General features: G+C 47.3%; 1 protein-coding gene and 1 pseudogene across 2 annotated transcripts in view; both read right to left on the bottom strand.

Moving 5' to 3' along the window:
- The window catches only part of LOC144104616 (uncharacterized protein CG1161), a 48,049-nt gene that overhangs the window by 5,990 nt on the left and 21,653 nt on the right, over positions 1-20,406 (bottom strand). The window contains exons 3-4 of one of the 2 annotated variants that reach the window (XM_077637733.1): positions 4,254-4,503; positions 3,984-4,013 (exon numbers count right to left, since the gene is read on the bottom strand). In XM_077637733.1, the coding sequence (XP_077493859.1) occupies positions 3,984-4,013; positions 4,254-4,503 (280 nt within the window). The remainder of the gene's footprint in view (positions 1-3,983; positions 4,014-4,253; positions 4,504-20,406) is intronic. The other variant, XM_077637734.1, reaches the window with a different exon arrangement.
- LOC144105041 (uncharacterized) lies at positions 17,026-19,332 on the bottom strand (annotated as a pseudogene).

Raw genomic sequence — 20,406 nt, 5'->3', positions numbered from 1 at the left:
CATTATAACGAGGGATTACTGTATACAAATATAACTGATTTACTTGCACAATGATCGCACTCGCGTAATGATCGCACCCCTGAATTTTGTCCTCATTCTGTTCTTTTTACTCCCCGCATAATGATTGCACCCCGAACTTGCCACGATACGTTGGGCTTGCTCTGTCAGCCGTCATTTTTGTCTTGATGACCCGCACTGTTACAGCGGCAGCTGCCTGTTGGTTGACCTGCAGTCATCCCGCAGCAAACGCGTTCCCATAATTCTTGACAAAAATAATATAAAAACTCGCAAGGAAATGGAGTTTCTTTCCTTCCTCCATGCTCCACGAAAACTCGTGTTCGCCATTTTGGAAATCTGCGGAGTGCTTTGTGATTTTGTGTGTGTGTTGATGCCATTCCACCATGGGGCGGTATGCAAGTTTCATGACCGCATTAAAGCTCAAGGCTATTGATTATGTGCTGGAGCACTCCAATCGTGCTGCCGCCAAACATTTCAGCGTCGACGAAATTCGAATACAGTATTGGAAAAAACAATGTGAGAAGCAGATGGCTACGAACAAAACTCGCCGGGCTTTCCGTGGGCCCAAAACGGGCAAGTTTCCCCACGTTGAAGAGGAGGTCCTTCAATACGCGAAGGACCTGCACAAAGATGGTTGTGCAGTGTCATTAGAAATGATGCAAACACAGGTACACACAGCTGCCAGAAAGCTGGGAATCGCCGCAAAGGACTTCTGCGCTAGCTCCGGATGAACTACCCGCTTTATGCGACGAAATGGACTTTCCCATAGGCGGCGGACGCCGTTGTGCCAGCGACTCCCATCCGCGTATAAAAGCAAGGTAATAGACTTTCACCGTTTTGTCACCAGGATCCGCGAAGAGAGCGGCTACCTCTTGTCGCAAATAGGGAATGCCGACCAAACTGCGCTAACCTTCCACATGCCCCGAAACACGATGGCCAACGAGAAGGGCGCTCGGAGTGTCCTCGTGGAGACATCGGGTGCAGAAGAGCAGCGATGCATTGTCATGCTTGCTGTTACAGTCAACGGGTGGAAGCTGCCACCATATGTTATATTTAGACGGAAGACTGTTCCGAAGGGAAACTTTCCCCATGGCATCCATGTCTGTGGTAAAACTAAAGGCTGAATGACTGCCGAACTGATGGTTGCCTGGATAAATTCATATATTACCACTTTTTGTTTTTCAATAAACTCAGTTGCTAGTCAGCGCTTGTCTTGCCTTTGTTGCGCTGTTCACCCACCACGAGTGCTTACCAACTCGCCAAAATTTCAGCTTTACTCAATGTGACTGGATAAAGACTGTTTGGGGGCGAAGACCAGGGGTGCTTCTGCTTCCCTCGCTTTTTGTTTTGAACAGCTTCAGAGGCCACCTGGCGGATGGTCTACATGCTAAGCTTAAAGAGCTACATACGGACATTGCAGTGATCCCGGGAGGTCTGATGTCGTTGCTGCAGCCACTCGGCGTCACTGAACAAACCGTTCAAGGACAATGTTCGAAGGCTCTACGCAGAGTGGATGGCGGCAGGCGAACATGATTTGACGTCGAGCGGCAAAATCAGAAGGACGTCCGCGGAGGTGCTTTGCTCGTGGATTGTCGAAGCGTGCAGTGGTATCACCGATCAGGTAGTGGCCACGAGTTTTAAGACAACTGGCATATCTCTGGTTGGCAACGCTCTGGATGGAACGGAAGACGACTTTCTTTGGGACCACGAAGATGCCCCCAGCGATGACACTGCCGTCTCCGACAACGAACCGTGCAGCAACAACAGTGAGGATTCGGACTCGGAATAAAGTAATTTTTGAATGAGAAAAAATAAAAGGGCAATGTGTAGTTCATGTGATGTCTGTGCAATGTGTGTTTATTACACAGGTAATCCATACTCAACTTCTATTCTTGGTTATGATCGTGATAGCTATTGTAAGAAGTCTGACCTGCAACTTGTTTGCATTTTCGATGCTAAAAAATTTTTTGTAAATTATTTACTCCCTGTAATAATCGCACCCCTAAATTTGCATCAATTTTTTTAGAAACAAGTGTGATCATTATGCGAGTAAATATGATATATATATTGCTGTGCATATGCTTCCACTGTTCTCAGGCAAACTGGAGTAGAAAAAAAGCACTTAACAGGAGTTTTACGTTGAAACCCATAGTGCAGTATCAACGAAGGCATGTTTCCTGCAGTCCTGTGACAGCACGGCCAGTATCAACGTTGGCAGGCAACTGCAGTGATCAAGTCATGCTACTAAACTAATCTTGAAAAGCTCTCGCTCTTTGGAAAAGTAAATATGAGACAGAAAAAATACGAATGCAGCAGAAAGCTGAGGACTGTTTATGGCTTATGGGGGTTTAACATCCCAAAGCGACTAAGGCTATGAGGGACACTGTAGTGGAGAGCTCCGGAAATTTCGACCACCTGGAGTTCTTTAACATGCACTGACATTGCACAGTGCATGGGCCTCTAGCATTTCACCTCAATGCGATCGCCGTGGCCAGGATCAAACCTGTGTCTTTCGGGTCAGAAGCCGAGCGCCATAAGTACTGAGCCACTGTGGCGGCCAGAAAGCTGAGGAGCCGACGACCTTGTCAGCCAAACTCCAATGGCTTGTCTCCTCCCTCCTACCATGCGATTACTCATTCTGGAACCAGATGGCACTAGGTGACAGATTTAAGCGTGCCCCCTGGGCAGCACAGGTTCCCTATCCTGACACAGGCTCATATGTGTTCAATCGTGATGGAAAGTTTTACCAACGGCACTTTGCTTCAGTCAGCCTGCATGTCTGACGAGCTTTATCACTGTTAATTCAGATCCGGCATTGAAATTCTTTGTGCGATGAGTTGGCGCAACTCAGCTGGAATGAATGCGGCGGCTGTTTGCTTTCCTACCTGCGCAAAGCATCACTGACGCTCCTATGTGGCTTTCTCCGATGGAAAAAGGATGGCTCCATCCGCATACGAGGATATTGTGGCTGACAGTTTTGTACTGCCACACAAGGAAGAGCTTCTCCACAGCTCAGCTGGGTCATAGCGTTTCTCCAAGCTGGACCTCCCCTCAGTTCACCAAGTGCCCCGAGGGTTGGGAACTGACAACTCTCATTACACACGATGTTCCTCTTCAGGTTCAAGTGCCTATGTTCTCCGCCTTTTAGAAGACAACACACAGGTGCATCTGGTGCACCTCGCACAATAACAGGAATCGCGACAGAAGTGCACAGCACATTAAGGGACGAGGACACAAGGAAACACGACACATGGGACACACGAGCATCCAGGCAGTCTTACTTGACAGCCGTTTACCCCGCACAAGACAATGTTGCTGGCCTACCCTTGTCACTGATATCACGACAACTCTCAATCTCCTGACGCAGGAGCTGGAGCAAAAGTAGGCAAAGTACAAAACTTATCCGGATTAGCGACGGGGCACCCAACACCGAGGCTTTGCAGTTGGCACATACATGCGAGCTTTTTCATCAGTTTTCGGAGCCAAGAAGAGTTGTTGAGCGATGTGGACCACTGTCACATCTGCTAGATGACAGGCAAGTGAGGCATGCTGCAAAGTTCTCTGCCATCCACAAGTTGTCCAGTAGCAACTTGCAATCCTGCTCTGCTTCCGTTCACCATGAATGCCGACCACTAAACATTGGGTCAGAGTTGAAGAGTAGTCAGGTGCCCATCAACAGTCCGGGACCTCCGCTGTGCCCGACTCCTCTCTCTCACTTCCTTCGCCTTTAGCTGTCCAAAAGAAGCTTCCAGAAGAGTTTAATCCTGAATCAAAACACTGAACAAAACATTCTTGTTTTAACTGTGGCTATGAGCAGGCGCAAGAGGCAAGCACATGTGTGCAAGCAAGAACTTGCTTGACAGGCACTATGTCCTATGTGCTCTTAGGATGCTACAACACTCGCCAAGATAGAAAGAGAAAGAGGGGTTTGGTTCACACCACGACCACATGTCGCTCATACTTACGTGCTCATCTAAGCCCAAGGACATTCTTTTCTATAGGGAGCAAGCAAAAGGTTGTAGTGTTAGCATCAGGTCGGTGCAACACTGCAAAATTCAAAATGGCAACCAAAAGCAATGCTTTGGTGCTGTGCACCGCATGGTTATAGGGACCCTGAGGACAGACATCAACACATGCAATTTTTCACAGCCATAAATGCCAAACCAGTGGGGTCGCTTTTGCTTGGAGGAACAAATATTGATGTCCTCAGGGTCCCTTAAGGAAGAAAGACCAACCAGGTTGAGCTCCTCGTCCACGTGCTCCTGGTAGGCGGCAGCCGCCTTGCGCCGGTTGAGCAGCGGATCGAGGCACATGAGGAACAGCATGTAGACGGTGAGCAGGGAGATCACCCAGATGATGAGGATCACCAGCACACGGATCGTGGTGGTGTTGCGCCGCTCGTAGCGGCACTTGCAGCGTGGGCAGAACTCACTCTCCTTGCCCCGGATGTCCGTCGCCTGGGGCAGGATCACCCCCTCACAGTTGCTGCAAGGCACGAAGTGAAAAAACAATCCCTTCAATAAGGTGTGTTGCTGGACTATCTGGTTCTGCATGCTTAACATGGCCTACCATCAAATTGTGCTTTTACGTTGCAGCTACCAGCCACGACACTGCGTACTCAAAAGAGAAATAGGGCTTTATGCACCTGTTCGCTGTCTCCTTGTCTCTTTTGTCTGTGTGATTTTATTTGCGCCAAGGTGGATTTTTTCCAAGCTTCAAAAATGCTAAACCAACTAGCCCAGCAACATGCCTTACTGGGCTTTATGCGTGCACTTGAACTGCTAGAATTTGTAATTTGAAGTTATCGGCTCTAAGCCACTCCCCCTGGCAGCGATGGCCATTTTAGGTCCGTTCGATTCACCTGCACTCCCTGCACCAGTTCTGTAAAATTCTGAAGTGGTGCCGCCTAGGTGTCGCGAGCGTGCAGCGCCAGTTCCAGCAGTTCAAGTGCAGCTTGGCACTGACGAATGGTCGAGTGCAGGCCTGGCCGTCTGCTAGCCTTAGCGCCGCCCACCTCAACGGCCGCCAACATCCCGAACCGCGTGAAAAATTTTCGAACACAACATCACAGTGAAGTGCTGTCCATGAACCAGCTTCAATCGATACATGTGCACCTCGCAGCAGCTGGTGCAATACACACGTGTGTTGTTTCACTGAACACAACAGAGATGTGCGCACACCGAGTGACAGTAAATAGCGGCATGTCCGCCGCGATTGTAACGGCCAGTGGGCGGGTACTTTCCTCACTTTCGCACTGTGCTCGCGCGCCTGTCCACGAGTAATAGTTTTCAGCACGCGCCCACACCAGCACAGAAATATTGACACACACAGTGTTTGCCACCACACGCGTGGAATGGCTGGACACGCACACAGTTTACTGTGCACACACTGCACAGAAATCCCCGCAGGTAGTTGCAGGCCTGATCAACAAATCCCCAGTGACGCTCCGTACGAGGCAGACCCTACTGGGGCACCGTTCTTGTCGACGAGAGGATAAACCTGAGTCCCTTCGTCGCGTTTATGTCAATGCATAAGCCATCGTCTGCCTCCATGGCGGCTGCAGCTGCACGAGGTCCGTTCAATTTGCCTGCACTACGTGAACTGGTTCTCGCAGTGCTGCACTTTTCCATTCATTTCAGCCATTCAAGATGGCGCTGTCTGCACGACACCATTGGCTGCAAAAAAGTGCGGACGTTGTGCAGGTCTAGTTCAGAAAAAACTGGTGGTCGGTGCCGAAATCATGCAGCTGCAGCCTCCATGAAAGCAGACTTCACTTCACTTCACTTTATTACCTTAAAGACCCCACTTTGGGGGTGTTACATAAGGGGTGGGAGTACAAATATAGGTTGAATATGATTGCTTACATGATATTTATGAAATGCATATTTAAATTGTTCACAAAACTTGATTGGCAGGTGATGGCATCAACGTCGTGGGGAAGGCCATTCCAGTCTTTAGCAGTGCGAAGAAATGACAATGACAGACGATGGCTTGTGCGTTGCGATAAACGCGGTGAAGGGACTCCGGTTTATCCGTTCGTCTGTGTTAACAGTAACGTGGACGGCCATTTTGCAGACCATTGCAAGAAATGCAAAAAATGTGACTGCGGTTTTGTTTGTGGGCCAGAATGCACTTTCCAGTGTAAACCATTGTTCCATGAGTCGGAGATAAGGGCACGTGCGGAAAAAAAACGCCAGAGGGAAGTGACAGAGGCATGGCTTATATCTAGAGGTGGTGAATGGTGCGTCCGTAAGCCATCAACCTCCTTATCCAGTAAAGAAATTGCCTTTCGGGATGGCGGCATCAGACGATATCATACTTTTGATTTCCCTCCTGGTTTGATGGTAGCTTAGAATTCCTTTTATGCCCCGACACTGGTTATTGTTGTTGCCTGCATTTTGTATTGATTTCGCTGACGGTTTCCTTTGACTCTGCTATTGCTATGACTTGACTCTGCGTTTGCTATGACCTGTTGATCTGTTTTTGTTATGACGTAAAGATGCGTTCTGTACTTATGCACTTCGGACATCCCTTTTACGTTGGGTGGAATGCCCTTGAGATGGATGCAGGTATCTGGCCTCCAAGGACAAAGTTGAGTGTTGCGTCAGCACTGGTTGCACATTCATGGTTACTCATGTTACTGCAGTAAAACGGCGCGTTAAGAGAGTTGGTACATACTTGATGAACAAACAGGGACAAGAAAGAAGACGGGACAGGCACTGACTGAGGGTTTACTGAAAAGGAACACGTAAAGTGTGCTCTCTTTAAAACCAAGAGCATACATGAGCTGACTTCAGTCAAGATGATTGAGGTACCACAGTTCACTGTCATGAACGAGGACGGGTGGGGTGCTTGCACATGTGTCGCTGTTTTTGTGAATGTGAAATGCTTCACTAATAAATGAACTAGAGAAATCAGCGAAGCATTTCACATTCACAAAAACCACAACACATGCGCAAGCACCCCACCCGTCCTCTATTATGACCATGAATGAAGTTCTCAGCTTATCAGTGTTGTTGGTGCAGCTCATGCGCGCTCTTGGTTGTAAAGAGAGCATATTGCAGGTGTCCTTTTTAATAAACCCTCAGTTGCTAGTCAGCGCCTGTCCCGTCTTCTTTCTTGTCCCTGTTGCTGTGCTGTTTTTGCTCATGTCACTGGGCATGCGATGTATTGGACTGTATATAATGTGGCCTGTTACTAAGATAATCGCTAATAGAGTCAGGGCAACGTTGGACTTTAATCAACCAAATGATCAGGCAGGCTTTCGTAAAGGATATTCCACAATAGATCATATTCACACTATCAATCAGGTTATAGAGAAATGCGCAGAATATAACCAACCTCTATATATAGCTTTCATTGATTACGAGAAAGCATTCGACTCAGTGGAAACCTCAGCAGTCATTGCGTAATCAGGGGGTAGAAGAGCCTTATGTCAAAATACTGGAAGATACAGGTGAACCTCGATATAACGAACCTCGATAGAACGAAGTTCACGATTGAACAAACTTTTTTGTTTCAGTTTCTTGCTTCCATTGAAATGCATGTTTTTTTTTTCCTCGATTTGACGAAGTGGTTTCGCGCTGCAGTTTCAATGCAACGAAGTTTCTGGGAGCACAGAAAAACTATTTTGGAAAAACTCCGCCACTTTATGAAGTATATTAAAGTTTTATTTTGTAAGAAACATGTTTGTAGAGGAAAATGTTACCCCACTATGGCGCCCCAGGCGCACAGACGTGTAAATAGTGCCCTCTCCGACGTTTTGAAGTCTAGAGCAACGTTGTCAATCCAATCCGATCCAAGCCTAGTGCGTCTCTCGTTCGTTGGCACAGGAAGGCACGCTGCCACAAGAAGTCATTTCTTTCTCTGTGTTGTGTTGTGTTGTGTTGGGTTTAATGGCACATAAGCAGCTAAGGCTATCATGCGCCAGGCTCAAGGTATATGAACATTTTTCTGTAGGTGGGAGGAAACATGGTTGTGTAGATGACTTAAATTGCTATTTCGTTCTGGTAGTAATAAGAGAAAGAAGAATTTTTAAAAATGGCTAAAAATAAACGCTTTCAAAAAGGTCAGATAACCTCAGTAGCCATCCTTGGCTGGGCAAGGATCCTGAGGCTCCCAACCATTCAAATAACCACCTCAGCCCTCTTCTCATGGAATGAGAAAATGGCTGAAATGCATCACATTTTAAAGCAAAGCTGTAGATCAAAGTTTACAGTTTCTGAAGAACATCTGCTTCTTTTAAAAAGCTAAAAACGGAAGATATGTTCACAATGGCATTTTCGCCTAAAAGCAGCGCTGGGTGTAAAGGAATGTATTCATTATAAAACTTCATAAAGTGCTTATTTCTTAGTTTTTCGAGTTTTGCGCACGAGAATAAAATATGGTTTATTGTTAGTTCGTCTCCACATCTTTCACAATGAGGTTTGTCTTGTTTCGTTAGTATGAAATTATGTGTAATGTGTGTATGTCCAATGCGGAGACGACATAAAATTACTTCAATAAATCGTTCCTGGTGCCTACAGGTCTTCCATTCACCCAGGACAGGTTTTACAAAGTGCAGCTTGTTGTTAACCTCGTTGTCCCAAGAGGCCTGCCATTTTTCTCTCAATTTATTCTGGACTGACTTGATGCAGTCCTTATGCGGTATGTTAACTGGTTTTATTTTTGCGTTAAGGGCAAGTGCGGCGCTTGCATCAGCCCTCTCATTTCCGCTGATGCCCACGTGACTGGGAACCCAGCAAAACTTTATTGTATGTCCTTGTGAATAAGCTCGTATTACATTATGTATTATGTTTCCTATTAAGGGTTCAGTTGCATTTCTGGGGTTTATTGCTGTAATTACGCTGAGAGAATCACTGTAGATAACACTGTTCTGTATGTTTTTCTTCAATATTTGTTCTACCGCTAGAACAATGGCGTAGCATTCTGCTGTAAAGATTGAAGCGCACTGAGGCAGCCTGACTACTTTTTCCCATTTCCCTTGCACTATCGCGCTCCCTACATAGAGTGCTGTCTTAGAGCCATCTGTGTAGAAATCTGTGCAATTCTTGTATTTTTCACTTACTCCAAGAAACTCTTGCTGTATATATTCCAGTGGGGTATGTCTTTTTTGAATGTGTGTCAGTGCGAAATCGCATACACCAGGAAACAAGTACCAAGGTGGCAACCTATCGGGTCTCTGGGCGACATCAGGAAGTGCATCTAGTATGTTTATTTCTTGGCATATTTCTTCAAAGCGGAGGAGCAATGGTTTTACAGCTTGAGGTTTGTTGGTGAACAGTGTTCTGGATGGGCATTTTGTAACTATGGTGTAACAAAGATGTTTCGGTAGCGACCTTATTTTCAGTACGTATGCACAGGTAAGCATTGTTCTCCTGTTGGTGAGGGTCGGTTCATTTGCTTCTACGTGAAGGCTATTTATGGGTGATGTTCTGTAAGCACCCGTTGAAAGGCGCAACCCGAGGTTTTGTACTGGATCTAGCTTTTTTAGGTATGATGGCCTCGCAGAGCCATACACTATGGATCCATAGTCTAACGAAGAGCGTACTAGAGAGCGATAGATGTGCAATAGGCACCTCCTATCGGATCCCCAACGCTTCCGTGAGAGTACTTTAAGTATATTCAGGGATTGGGTGGCTTTCTTTTTTAGGGTGTTTATATGTGGTAGAAACGTTAGCTTTTTGTCAAAAGTTAAGCCTAAAAATTTGTGTTCTTGTTTTACTGGAAGTGTGGTGTCGTTCAAGTGGAGGGTGGGATTAATCTGCAGTCCTCTCTGCAGCGAGAAAAGAACCGCAACAGTTTTCTGTGGAGAGAACCTAAATCCATTTCTGTCTGCCCGAAGTGCTAATTTGTTTATTGTGAGTTGTAGTTGTCTCTCACAAGTTGCCAGGCTAGAAGATGTGCACGCAATTTGAAGGTCATCAACGTAGACCGAGTACATAATGGACTGTGGAATTATACTGGTTAAAGAATTCATTTTTACTATGAATAATGTAGTACTTAAAATGCATCCCTGAGGAACGCCGTTTTCCTGAGTAAAATTATTTGAGAGGGTTGCGCCGAGACGAACTTGGAAAGAACGGTTGGATAAAAAGTCGCTCAAATATTTCAGCATCCTCCCGCGGATACCAAGCTCTGCCAGGTCGCGAAGAATCCCGAACCTCCAGGTCGTGTCATATGCCTTCTCCATATCGAAAAAAACTGAAAGGCAGTGTTGTCTGTGTATAAAGGCCTCTCGGATTGTGTTTTCCAGGCGGATTAAATGGTCGACTGTGGAACACGTTTTTTTAAAACCACATTGGTGGACATCAAGAAGCTCTCGGGATTCTAGAATAAACATTAATCTAATATTTATAACACTCTCAAAAGATTTGGCAAGACAGCTTGTAAGGGTTATAGGCCTGTAACTGTTAGGGGAGGTTGGTGGCTTTCCTGGTTTTAGAAATGGAACAATAATGGCTTTTTTCCAAGCAGCTGGTATTTTCCCTACGACCCATATTTTGTTAAAAAATTTTAACAGAACTTCTACAGATTGCTCAGATAGATGGGACAGCATTTCATAATGAATTTCGTCGGGGCCTGGTGCAGTTTGTTTACCTATAGACAGTACTCTCTGTATTTCTTGAAGTGTAATCAAATTATTGTAAGGCTCGTTTGTGCTGCCTGCCGTAGGGAGTCTTTGTTTTTCGGTTGTGTTTTTGTATTTTAAGAATGACTTTGTATAGTGGGAAGAACTAGAAACTATAAAAAAATGTTGCCCCAAAATGTCTGCTTGTTCTTTAATACTTGTCTGAACACCAGGATCCGTCAGCAGAGGAAGGGTGAATGGGGAATAGCTGCCATTTACTTTTCTGACCTGCTCCCACAGTTTTTTTGATGTTACCGAGCTGTTTATGGAAGACACATAATTTTGCCAAGACATTTTTTCCGCGTTCCGCCGTATATACCGGGCTTTAGCTTTTGCCTTTTTGAAAGTTATTAGATTTTCGTGAGTAGGATACCTACGAAATACACCCCAGGCCTTATTTTGTTGTTTTTTGGCTTCCCAACATTCTCGCGTCCACCATACCTTGTGGTTCTGGCGCACCACGCCTGTGGACTGGGGAATAGCTAGCCGTGCAGCATCGATGATACACTTTGTGAGAATTTCATTGATTTCATCTATGCTAAGTGCTTCTGAGTAAATGTCCTCTAATCTGGCCTTTTCTCTAAACAACGCCCAATCAGCTAGATGTAGCTTCCATCGCCGTGGTTTGGTTGGGGTGACTGCAGGTGAGGATGATAGGCTTATAAAAACTGGTAGGTGATCACTCCCAAACGGGTTGTCTAAAACGTCCCACTTAAAATCACTAAAAACAGAAGGTGAACAAAAAGACAGGTCTAAACTGCTCATTTTCCCAGACGTTGGGGAACAGTATGTGGCCTTTTTCGTATTTAAAAGACATACATTATTCGTCAGGATAAAATCTTCGATTATTTGACCTCTAGCGTCACAGCGTTCGCTTCCCCACAGGGAGGAGTGAGCATTAAAATCCCCAAGTAACAGATATGGCTCCGGAAGTTCTCTGATCAGTTGCTGTAGATCATGGAGTGTTAACGTAAAATGTGGAGGAATGTATACGGAACAGATTGTTAGTGTTTTGTAGCTTACGATACTGACTGCAACCGCCTCAAGTTTTGTTTTGAGTTTAATTTCTTGAGCAGGGACACCGCTTTGAACGACTATCGCGACGCCTCCCGATAGCCGATTTGCCTGCTCTCGATCGCGTCTAAAAGTTTTATAATGTTTCAGGATATGTACATGTTGTGGACCAAGATTGGTCTCCTGAAGACATAAAGCTGTGGGTAACATTGACCCTAAAATATGTGTTATGTCGCTGTAATTCCGCATAAGTCCTCTACAATTCCAATGGATTAAAAAAGCCATGTTTATGTTTTTGAGAGGAAATAAAAGGGGATTTACTTAAGTAGTGGGCCCGTTATTAGGGGCCTGTCTTTTTTCCGCTCAAGAGAGCTGTTCCGCCTCTGTAGTGGAGGCGGAGTGGCAGTTATATCCATCGCCTCACGCGAGGCGCTGGAGGACCGCGGGGAAGCCGCGGGTTTGTGGGTTTCAGTCCTCCCCCGGTAGGGGGAAGTCCTGCGGGATGCCGACGCATGGACCGGCGCTCCCTGCTTTGACACTGGCAGGGCAGCTTTCGCTGACCCTGCCTGGGGCGTGAATGGTCCTGCCATTGGCTCGATGGAAGTGGCCTCGGCAGCGACCGGGGTGCTGTGTGGTGCACCGCCCCTGCGCACCACATCAGCAAAGCTGGATTTTGCTGTGAAGGAGAACTGGTTGGTAACGGCAAATCGCCTTCTTGCTTCTCTAAATGAAATATTTTCCTTGGTTTTTATAGTGATAATCTCTTTTTCCTTCTTCCAGGACGGACAGGCCCTGGAGTATGCAGCATGTTCTCCTTCGCAGTTTGCGCAGCGCAGGGCTGCGTCACATTCCTCAGAAATGTGATCCTTGGAAGCACATTTTGCGCACGTTTTGCGGCCGCGGCAGCTCTGTGAACCGTGGCCAAACCTTTGACAGTTGAAGCATCTTCGTGGGTTTGGAATATAGTGCTTGACGTTTACTTTTAAATATCCTACATCGATGGTTTCTGGTAATGTACTTGTATTGAACGTTAGGACCAAGTGTTTTGTCTCTATTTCTTTATTGTCTTTCCGGATTTTGATTCTGTACACATCTGTGACATTTTGGTCAGACAGGCCTTCCAGCAATTCTTTCTCGGTTAGGTGTATGAAGTCGTTTTCAGAGATGACTCCACGGACTGAGTTTAGGGATCGGTGCGCTGTTATGGAAACTGGGGTTTCTCCGATGGATGCAATGTTTGCGATTTTCGAGTTCTGGGTGTTGTCAAGGAGTTCTAACAATAAGTCTCCGCTGGCCATTTTAGACACCTTGTAGCCAGGGCCCAGGGTATCTGTTAGGCATTTAGACACAAGGAACGGAGAAATTATTCTTGCTTGTTTTTCATTACTTTCGCTGTGGATTACATAGAACTTGGTGAATGTCAATGTCGGTTTCTTTTTTGAAAAAAAGTCTGCTGCTTCGTTCCGCCCTCTCTTGAGAGAGCGATCGGGTTTTGAAAGGGGGGGAGCCATAAAAAATGAAGTTTTTCAGTCATGGTGCCAGCCACCCACCATGGAGTCCAACAAGGGGACGGGACAGGAACTTGAAAGCAAGTCCTGCCCACGCCAGCTGTACACCTCAACTATAACCAAATCCGACACAACTCAGGGTGGTTGGCCACACATGGTTAACCCTGGCCGCCTATGAGAAGTGAAAAAAACTAAGAAGTGAGTAGGAGATAGGAGAGTTGTGAGAAAGAAATAGGAAAGTGAAAGACAGAGTAGAGGATAGGAAAAGGCGACTGCCGATTTCCCCCGGTCGGGTCAGGCCGGAGGTGCCGTCTACGTGAAGCTGGGGCCAAAGTGGTGTGTTGCTTCCGCCGAGGGGCCTTAAAGGTCTAAACGCTCGGCATTGGCTCAACCACCAGGATCCCCTTTTCCCCGGACACGGCGATGCCACGCACGGCGAGGCGCGGGTGCTCGGGTCCGTGGTGATGCACAGTTCACCATCATCCCCTTGCGGAGATGTCCCTGCGGATGCTCGGGAACCCGCGGTGTCGCCACTCACCGTCGCGACGCCTGCAAATTGCAGGCGCCCCCCTGCGGGGGCATTTCTTTCTCTGATCGTGGTGCTTATTTGTGCAACAATGAGTGGTGCGCCCCGGAAGAGAAAAGTGCTTTCTCTTGATTTTAAAGCGAAAATGATCAAAGAAGTAGCCGCCGGCGAGTAGAAGAAGAAAGTGGCGGACAGGTACGAAATAACACTGAGTACCCTTTCGACCATTTTAAAGGCGAAGGACAACATATTGTGCGCTGTCAGCGACAGCGGCCTGAGTGGGACAAGGAAGAGGCTGAAAGCGGCCACGTACGGCGACGTGGAGAAAGCCACATTCACGTGGTTCATGGAAATGCGCGCAAAGAACATGCCTCTGAGTGGCGCCATACTTCAGCAGAAAGCCCTGGACTTTGCAAGTGTGCTTGGGTGTGACGAATTCAAGGCTAGCAGCGGGTGGCTACAACGTTTTAAAGAGCGCCACAATATCGTTGGCAAAGCAATCAGCGGTGAAAGCGCGGAGGCGAATGCCATTGGAGCTGCTGATTGGCTTCGTGACCGTGTTCCAGTTATCCTCGCCCGCTATGACATCGCGGACATTTATAACGCCGATGAAACGGCATTATTCTATCGCCTTTTGCCGAAGAGGACCCTGGCTCTGAGAAATGAACGTTGCCATGGCGGCAAGCAGAGCAAGCAACGTCTAACTGTGTTGCTATGTGCGAACATGGATAGCACGGATAAACGCAAGCTGCTGGTCATCGGAGCTAGTGGAAGACCACGTTGTTTCATTGGAAGGTCGATGCCCGTCAAGTACGTCAGCAACGCAAAGGCTTGGATGACACGAGCCCTGTTCAGCGACTGGCTTAAAGAGCTGGATGAGGAAATGAGGCAGCAGAAGAGAAAAATCTGCCTTCTCCTAAGCAACTGTTCAGCGCACCACGTTGACGCGGAGCTGTCAAACATCGAGCTGGAATTTCTTCCCGCAAGTTGCACATCCCTGATCCAGCCATTGGATCAAGGTGTAATCAACAGCGTGAAGTGTGCTTACAAGAAGCGCATGATCGAGAGAATTTTGCTCAACATGCGCCTTGAACGCGACACCAAGATTGACGTGTTTATGGGCATAGAAATGCTATCTGCGTCCTGGCAGTCTACGAGCAAAGAAACTATTGTAAACTGCTTTAGAAAGGCTGGCATAAAAGCTGTGTGCGGCTCATTGGATGCGGCAGACAACGATGAAGCGAGCGAGGGAGAGGCGCCTGCACAGTCAGATTTCGCTGATGCGTGGCAGCAGCTGAGCGAGGAAGGCGGCGTTCCCGAGGATGTAAGCCTTACCGACTTCATCGCCAGTGGTGGGTATGCCGTCACAACAGAAGAATTGGACGACACCGCAATAATTGAAAGCGTTCAAGAAAAAAACCATTGTAGAGGACGGTGACGACACCGAGGAGGCAACGCAGACGCCCACAGCAACAGAAGTGCTCAATTCCATTGACATTTTGCGGAGTTATGCCGGCGCGCAAGAACATGAACAAGCATTGGTAGCGGTAGCCACCTACGAACGCCTCATTACGCCGACGCTCATGAGCAAACGTCAGGCAAAAATAACTGACTTCATGACTGCATCAACTCGCACTGCATCATGAAGTGATTTGATGCAGTCACTTGCCTTTTGCAAACTTTTGAGAATAAAGGTTCTTCGTTTTTGAAGTATGCTTAGTTATTGAACTCGCGTCAATCTCGCCCGGTCGCGGCGCTGGACTGCTGATCCAGATGATGCGGCGGCTGCGTTTTGATGGAGGCGAAATGCAAGGCGCCCGTGTACTGCGTGACGTAGCGCCGGTTAACCCCCATGTGGTCGTGTAATTTTCGGAGCCCTCCGCTACGCCCTGTCTTGTGAAGTTCCAGTTGACAGTCAGTAAATCGCGCCCCGCCCCGCATGCGGTGCACAAAGCCAGCCTAACTATTTTGCGGGGGCTTCCTACTTGCACGTGCCATTCCCATCAGCCCGTGAGCGCAAGTGACGGAGCGCAGTGTTGCTTGACGCCATTAATGGATTTCCGCGCTGCTTGGTTTTGTTTTCGGTGATGCCGCACGCTTCGTGGCACGTCTTCGTGGCAGCAACACGGGAAGCTCGCTTTAATTTTTCACTTGCGGCATTATCTCCATATCTCATTCAAGATTTTGAGATACCCGCAATTCGCTGAGAAAATACTGTAAGGTAATGGGCAGCAAAATTCACGGCGCCGCGGGGAGCAGCTCGACTCTACAGAAAATTTCAATTAAAGCAATAATTTGAGATGTGCCATTTCGAGGTAACGAAGCTTGACTGAACTACTCTTGCCGCTCTATTTGCTTGTCGTTTCTTCTAAAATCGGTTGCAATATCGTCACGAACGCACGTGAGCGGAATAAAACAGAAAAACGAATGTTGTTTGAATGTACAATTTCATTAACGGCACTCGAAGACAAAAACCTCGTTGCAACGAAGTTCGCGATATAACGAAGTTTTTTCCCGAAAAGTACTACTTCGTTATATCGAGGTTCAACTGTATATATATATAGCAACTGCACAGCTACTATAGTCCTCCATAAAGTCAGCAATAAAATTCCAATAAGGAAGGGCGTCAGGCAAGGAGACACGATCTCGCCAATGCTGTTCACCGCATGTTTACAGGATGTATTTCGAGGCCTGAACTGGGAACAGTTGGGAATAAGAATAAATGGAGAATACCTAAATAATCTGCGATTTGCTGATGACATTGCCTTGCTGAGTCACTCAGGAGGTGAACTGCAAATCATGATCAATGAGTTAGACAGGCAGAGCAGATCGATGGGTCTAAAAATTAACATGCAGAAAACCAAGGTAATGTTCAACAGCCTAGCAAGGGAACAACAGTTCACAATTGGCAGCGAGAGCCTAGAAATTGTGACGGAATACGTCTACTTAGGGCAGGTAGTGACAGCTGATCCGGATCATGAGAGGGAGATAACTAGAAGGATAAGAAAGGGGTGGAGCGCATATGGCAAACTCTCACAGATCATGAGTGGCAGTTTACCAATTTCCCTCAAGAGGAAAGTGTACAACAGCATAATCTTATCGGTACTCACCTACGGGGCAGAAACGTGGAGGCTAACGAAAAGAGTTCAGCTTAAGTTAAGGACAACGCAGCGAGCCATGGAAAGAAAAATGATAGGTGTAACATTAAGAGATCGGAAGCGGGCAGAGTGGGTGAGGGAACACGGGATAATGACATCCTAGTAGAAATCAAGAGAAAGAAATGGGCTTGGGCAGGGCATGTAATGAGAAGGCAAGATAACCGCTGGTCCTTAAGGGTAACGGAGTGGATTCCAAGAGAAAGTAAGCGGAGCAGGGGGCGGCAGAAGGTTAGGTGGGTGGATGAGATTTTCGACCGCGATGTGCTTGTTTACACTGAAACCTCTTTCTACTGAAGCCTGCCCATGGCTAAGCAAGAGAAGGACCTTCAGTACTTCCCATAACATCGAGAACGCTCGGTCATGCTTCAAAAGGAGCACGAAGAGAATGTCAAGGCTTGCTTGTTTACACTGAAACCTCTTTCTACTGAAGCCTGCCCATGGCTAAGCAAGAGAAGGACCTTCAGTACTTCCCATAACATCGAGAACGCTCGGTCATGCTTCAAAAGGAGCACGAAGAGAATGTCAAGGCGTTCATGGTCTCTTTCATAGTTTTGGAGTTCATGCCATTTTTCTTGGCAGAACTGAATTTACTGTGCACACACAATATTTCGCTTGTGCTCAGAAAGAAGCTTGCTGTCAATTAAACAGTTAAGAACAACTTTCAGCTTCCCAAGGCACATTTCTGTCTTCGACATCTCTCTGGAGTCGAAACATGACAACCCTCTAACCAGAGGGTACCTAAGAGGGCTTCTCTCCATGATTTTCAGGATCATGTTCACAATAAACTTCCGACACTAGCCCCTAAATTATACATCACACTTGGTACTCGCTTTTCCGCTCTTTTAAGATCTTCTCAGCAGCACGTCCAACGTCCACCTTATTAAGTGACGTGTAATTGGCAGAATCATGAACATCAATTCGTAGCAGTTTCGTGATGCTCGTGGCTTCTGTCAATACCGAGCGCTTCACGTACCCTGCAAAGAGGCTCCTCAAAAAGTTTCAGGCTCTTTCGCTAAAAAAAATGTCTTTGGAGAATCACTCTGAAAAACAGTCAAGAAAGGCTGCACAATTATTGTAACGTTTAGTGAAAAGTTCAGTTTCGCAAGTGCAAGCTGGTCCTTCAGAAAAGCACTGACGTTCTGATACGCTCTACATTTTGGCAAGGGTAGCCTATGGTCGCTCACTGCTTTGGTGTAGTGCCTCAAATGCTCCCACATAGCCAGAACTCTCTCCAGTACTCGCACGTTCTCGACCCAACGGTGCGGTACGAAAGGTAGTGGAAGCAGCTTGCTCCCTGTTTCTTCAACAAGATCTTCACGGCGGCCCGGTGCATCATGGAAGAGTGAGAATAAGCTTGACAGAAAGGTGCCATCTTGCCAGCTCATCGCATGCATTCCTGCTTTGTATGCACTGTGTGCAAGCCACATGAACCAATATCCAAGCATTGAACTTGAAAGTCATTCTTCATGTGCTGCTGCAACTTGTTGAAAAGACTCCAGTTGACATTCGGGGGGCCGTCCATCGGGAGCTGCACAATCCTACTCAGGGGAAAAGGACGCGAGTGTTTCCGTCAACTTCTGCATAAGGTCGTCCGCTGTGCTGTGACCCATGAATGTCAAAGTCAGATATCTGGTTGTCACCTCACAGTTTTTCCACAATCTGACGTGAACATCCAGTTGTTTTCTTTGCAGGTATTCATTCAAGGTTTCGTCAAAAAGCACAACAAAATTGTCACACTTCTCCATCATTTGTTGTACTTGCGAAAAGAAAAATGGGTGCAGACCGTGGCAGGCGACGTACGCACATTTTTTTCTCAGAGCAAGTGAAGCTTCTCGCAACCTCGCTATCCGAAAACATCTTTTGGAATAGCTGGAAAATGGATCCACTGGAGCTGTAGGAGTAGTGTGACGACACAACTTTCATCGTCCACAAAATCTCGGCTTCCATCATGGAATCATGCGTGCTGCAGTCTTCGTCAAGTGTCGCAGCCCGAGAGGAAGGTGCCATGCTTTCACGCTGACAAGCAGCCTCGGACGTCAGATTTGCCGCTTGCATGGAACTTGTGACGAATGAGCAGCCCTCACCTGCTGCAGCTTTGGATCGGTGCTTCGTGCCTTCCTGGTGGCTCTTCAAGGCAGATTCCCCCATCGTTGCAATGTTGACCATCTTCTGATATATCGCGCACTTTGCTCGATAAGGATCGCTTGGTTCCAGTCTCACCGAGTGACGATAGTCAGTATGTTGCAGCCACACAGGCTGAAACTTGCACTTCCCGCCTGGCATCCTGTCAGAGTAGACACACCACACAAACGCGAACTTCACCGAAATGGCGCGCACGAGGCCGACAGACGACCCGACTATAGTGCCTAAAAGAGCACTTTCTAGTGTGCCGAGCGCAGGTGTCGCGGTAGCACCGAGAGTGATGCCTGCCGCCGCCAGCCGCTTGGTGTGCTGCCCTATGAGACTGTGGCGGACCATACTGAGACATGGGCGGACTTCAGGCGAGACATGACGCGAGTCTCCCCATTTGCCCGGCGATCTGCCTCCTTTATGTTCTTGTCCCAATCCGTGATACATTCCAGGTCTGCGGACGCGCTGGGTAATGAGACGAGCCGTTTCTTTCCACGTCTCTGTCTGGGAAATCGCGGTTTCGCAACCTGTTTGAAGTTTCTTTAGACAGACGAGCGCACACGTAGACGCAAAACACCCACTCACAACAAGAAAAGACTGCAATGAAAGCAAGAGCAAAGTGCGAAATGAACTGCGCATTGCAATCGACACGTAGCAATCAATGCACCACAAACGAATGCGAGTCGAACACTGCACAGTTTAGCATGGTGCCGACAGGCATCGCCGTCTGGTGGCCCGTGGCAGCAGGCATCACTGCCTATGCCACTGTCCCGCGTTGGAGACACTCGGTGCACGGCACACTAGAGTATATTCTAGACACTATACGCCAACCGACCGAGCGATATGCCTTGCATTGAATTGGATTCGATTTCCAATGAATATTATTTGCTAGACGACGTAGGGGCTGCGGGATTTAAAACAAACTTCCTGATGTTGCCCTTTAGTCAACAAAGCTTGTTTCCATGGACATGCGTAAGCGAAAGAGACTTTAAAATCAGCGTGACTTGCGGAGGTACGTCATTAGTTTTCTCTAACGGAACAAATCCCATGGAATTTTCAAGGATTACAAGGAGCGCACGGGCATTCAAGTAGTTTCAAGGGCCCTTGAACTTATATTGTCAATATCAAGGATATTCAAGGATTTCAAGGGGCTCTGCGAACCCTGTTAGCAAGTACAAGCATTCGTCAAGTCCTGTGAGTCAAGGACGGGCTTGTCGACTATGCCATCACAGAGATCGCTGATCAGTTTCCTGTTACAATGCAGGTCTTAGCCTCGTCCGTCGCCCAGCTGGCCGCTACCCTTGTATTGACTGGTTCGTCAAGCGGCACGGTGACGTGCCAAGCATCGTTTTACGGGGGGGCGACGTTGACAGTTTTCTCCAGCGTGACCTGAACTTTACAGCCATTTGCTCCGCTTCAAAA

The sequence above is a fragment of the Amblyomma americanum genome, chromosome 9, assembly GCF_052857255.1.
Source record: "Amblyomma americanum isolate KBUSLIRL-KWMA chromosome 9, ASM5285725v1, whole genome shotgun sequence".
Classification (NCBI taxonomy): domain Eukaryota; kingdom Metazoa; phylum Arthropoda; class Arachnida; order Ixodida; family Ixodidae; genus Amblyomma; species Amblyomma americanum.
This window is presented reverse-complemented; position numbering and strand designations above follow the sequence as displayed.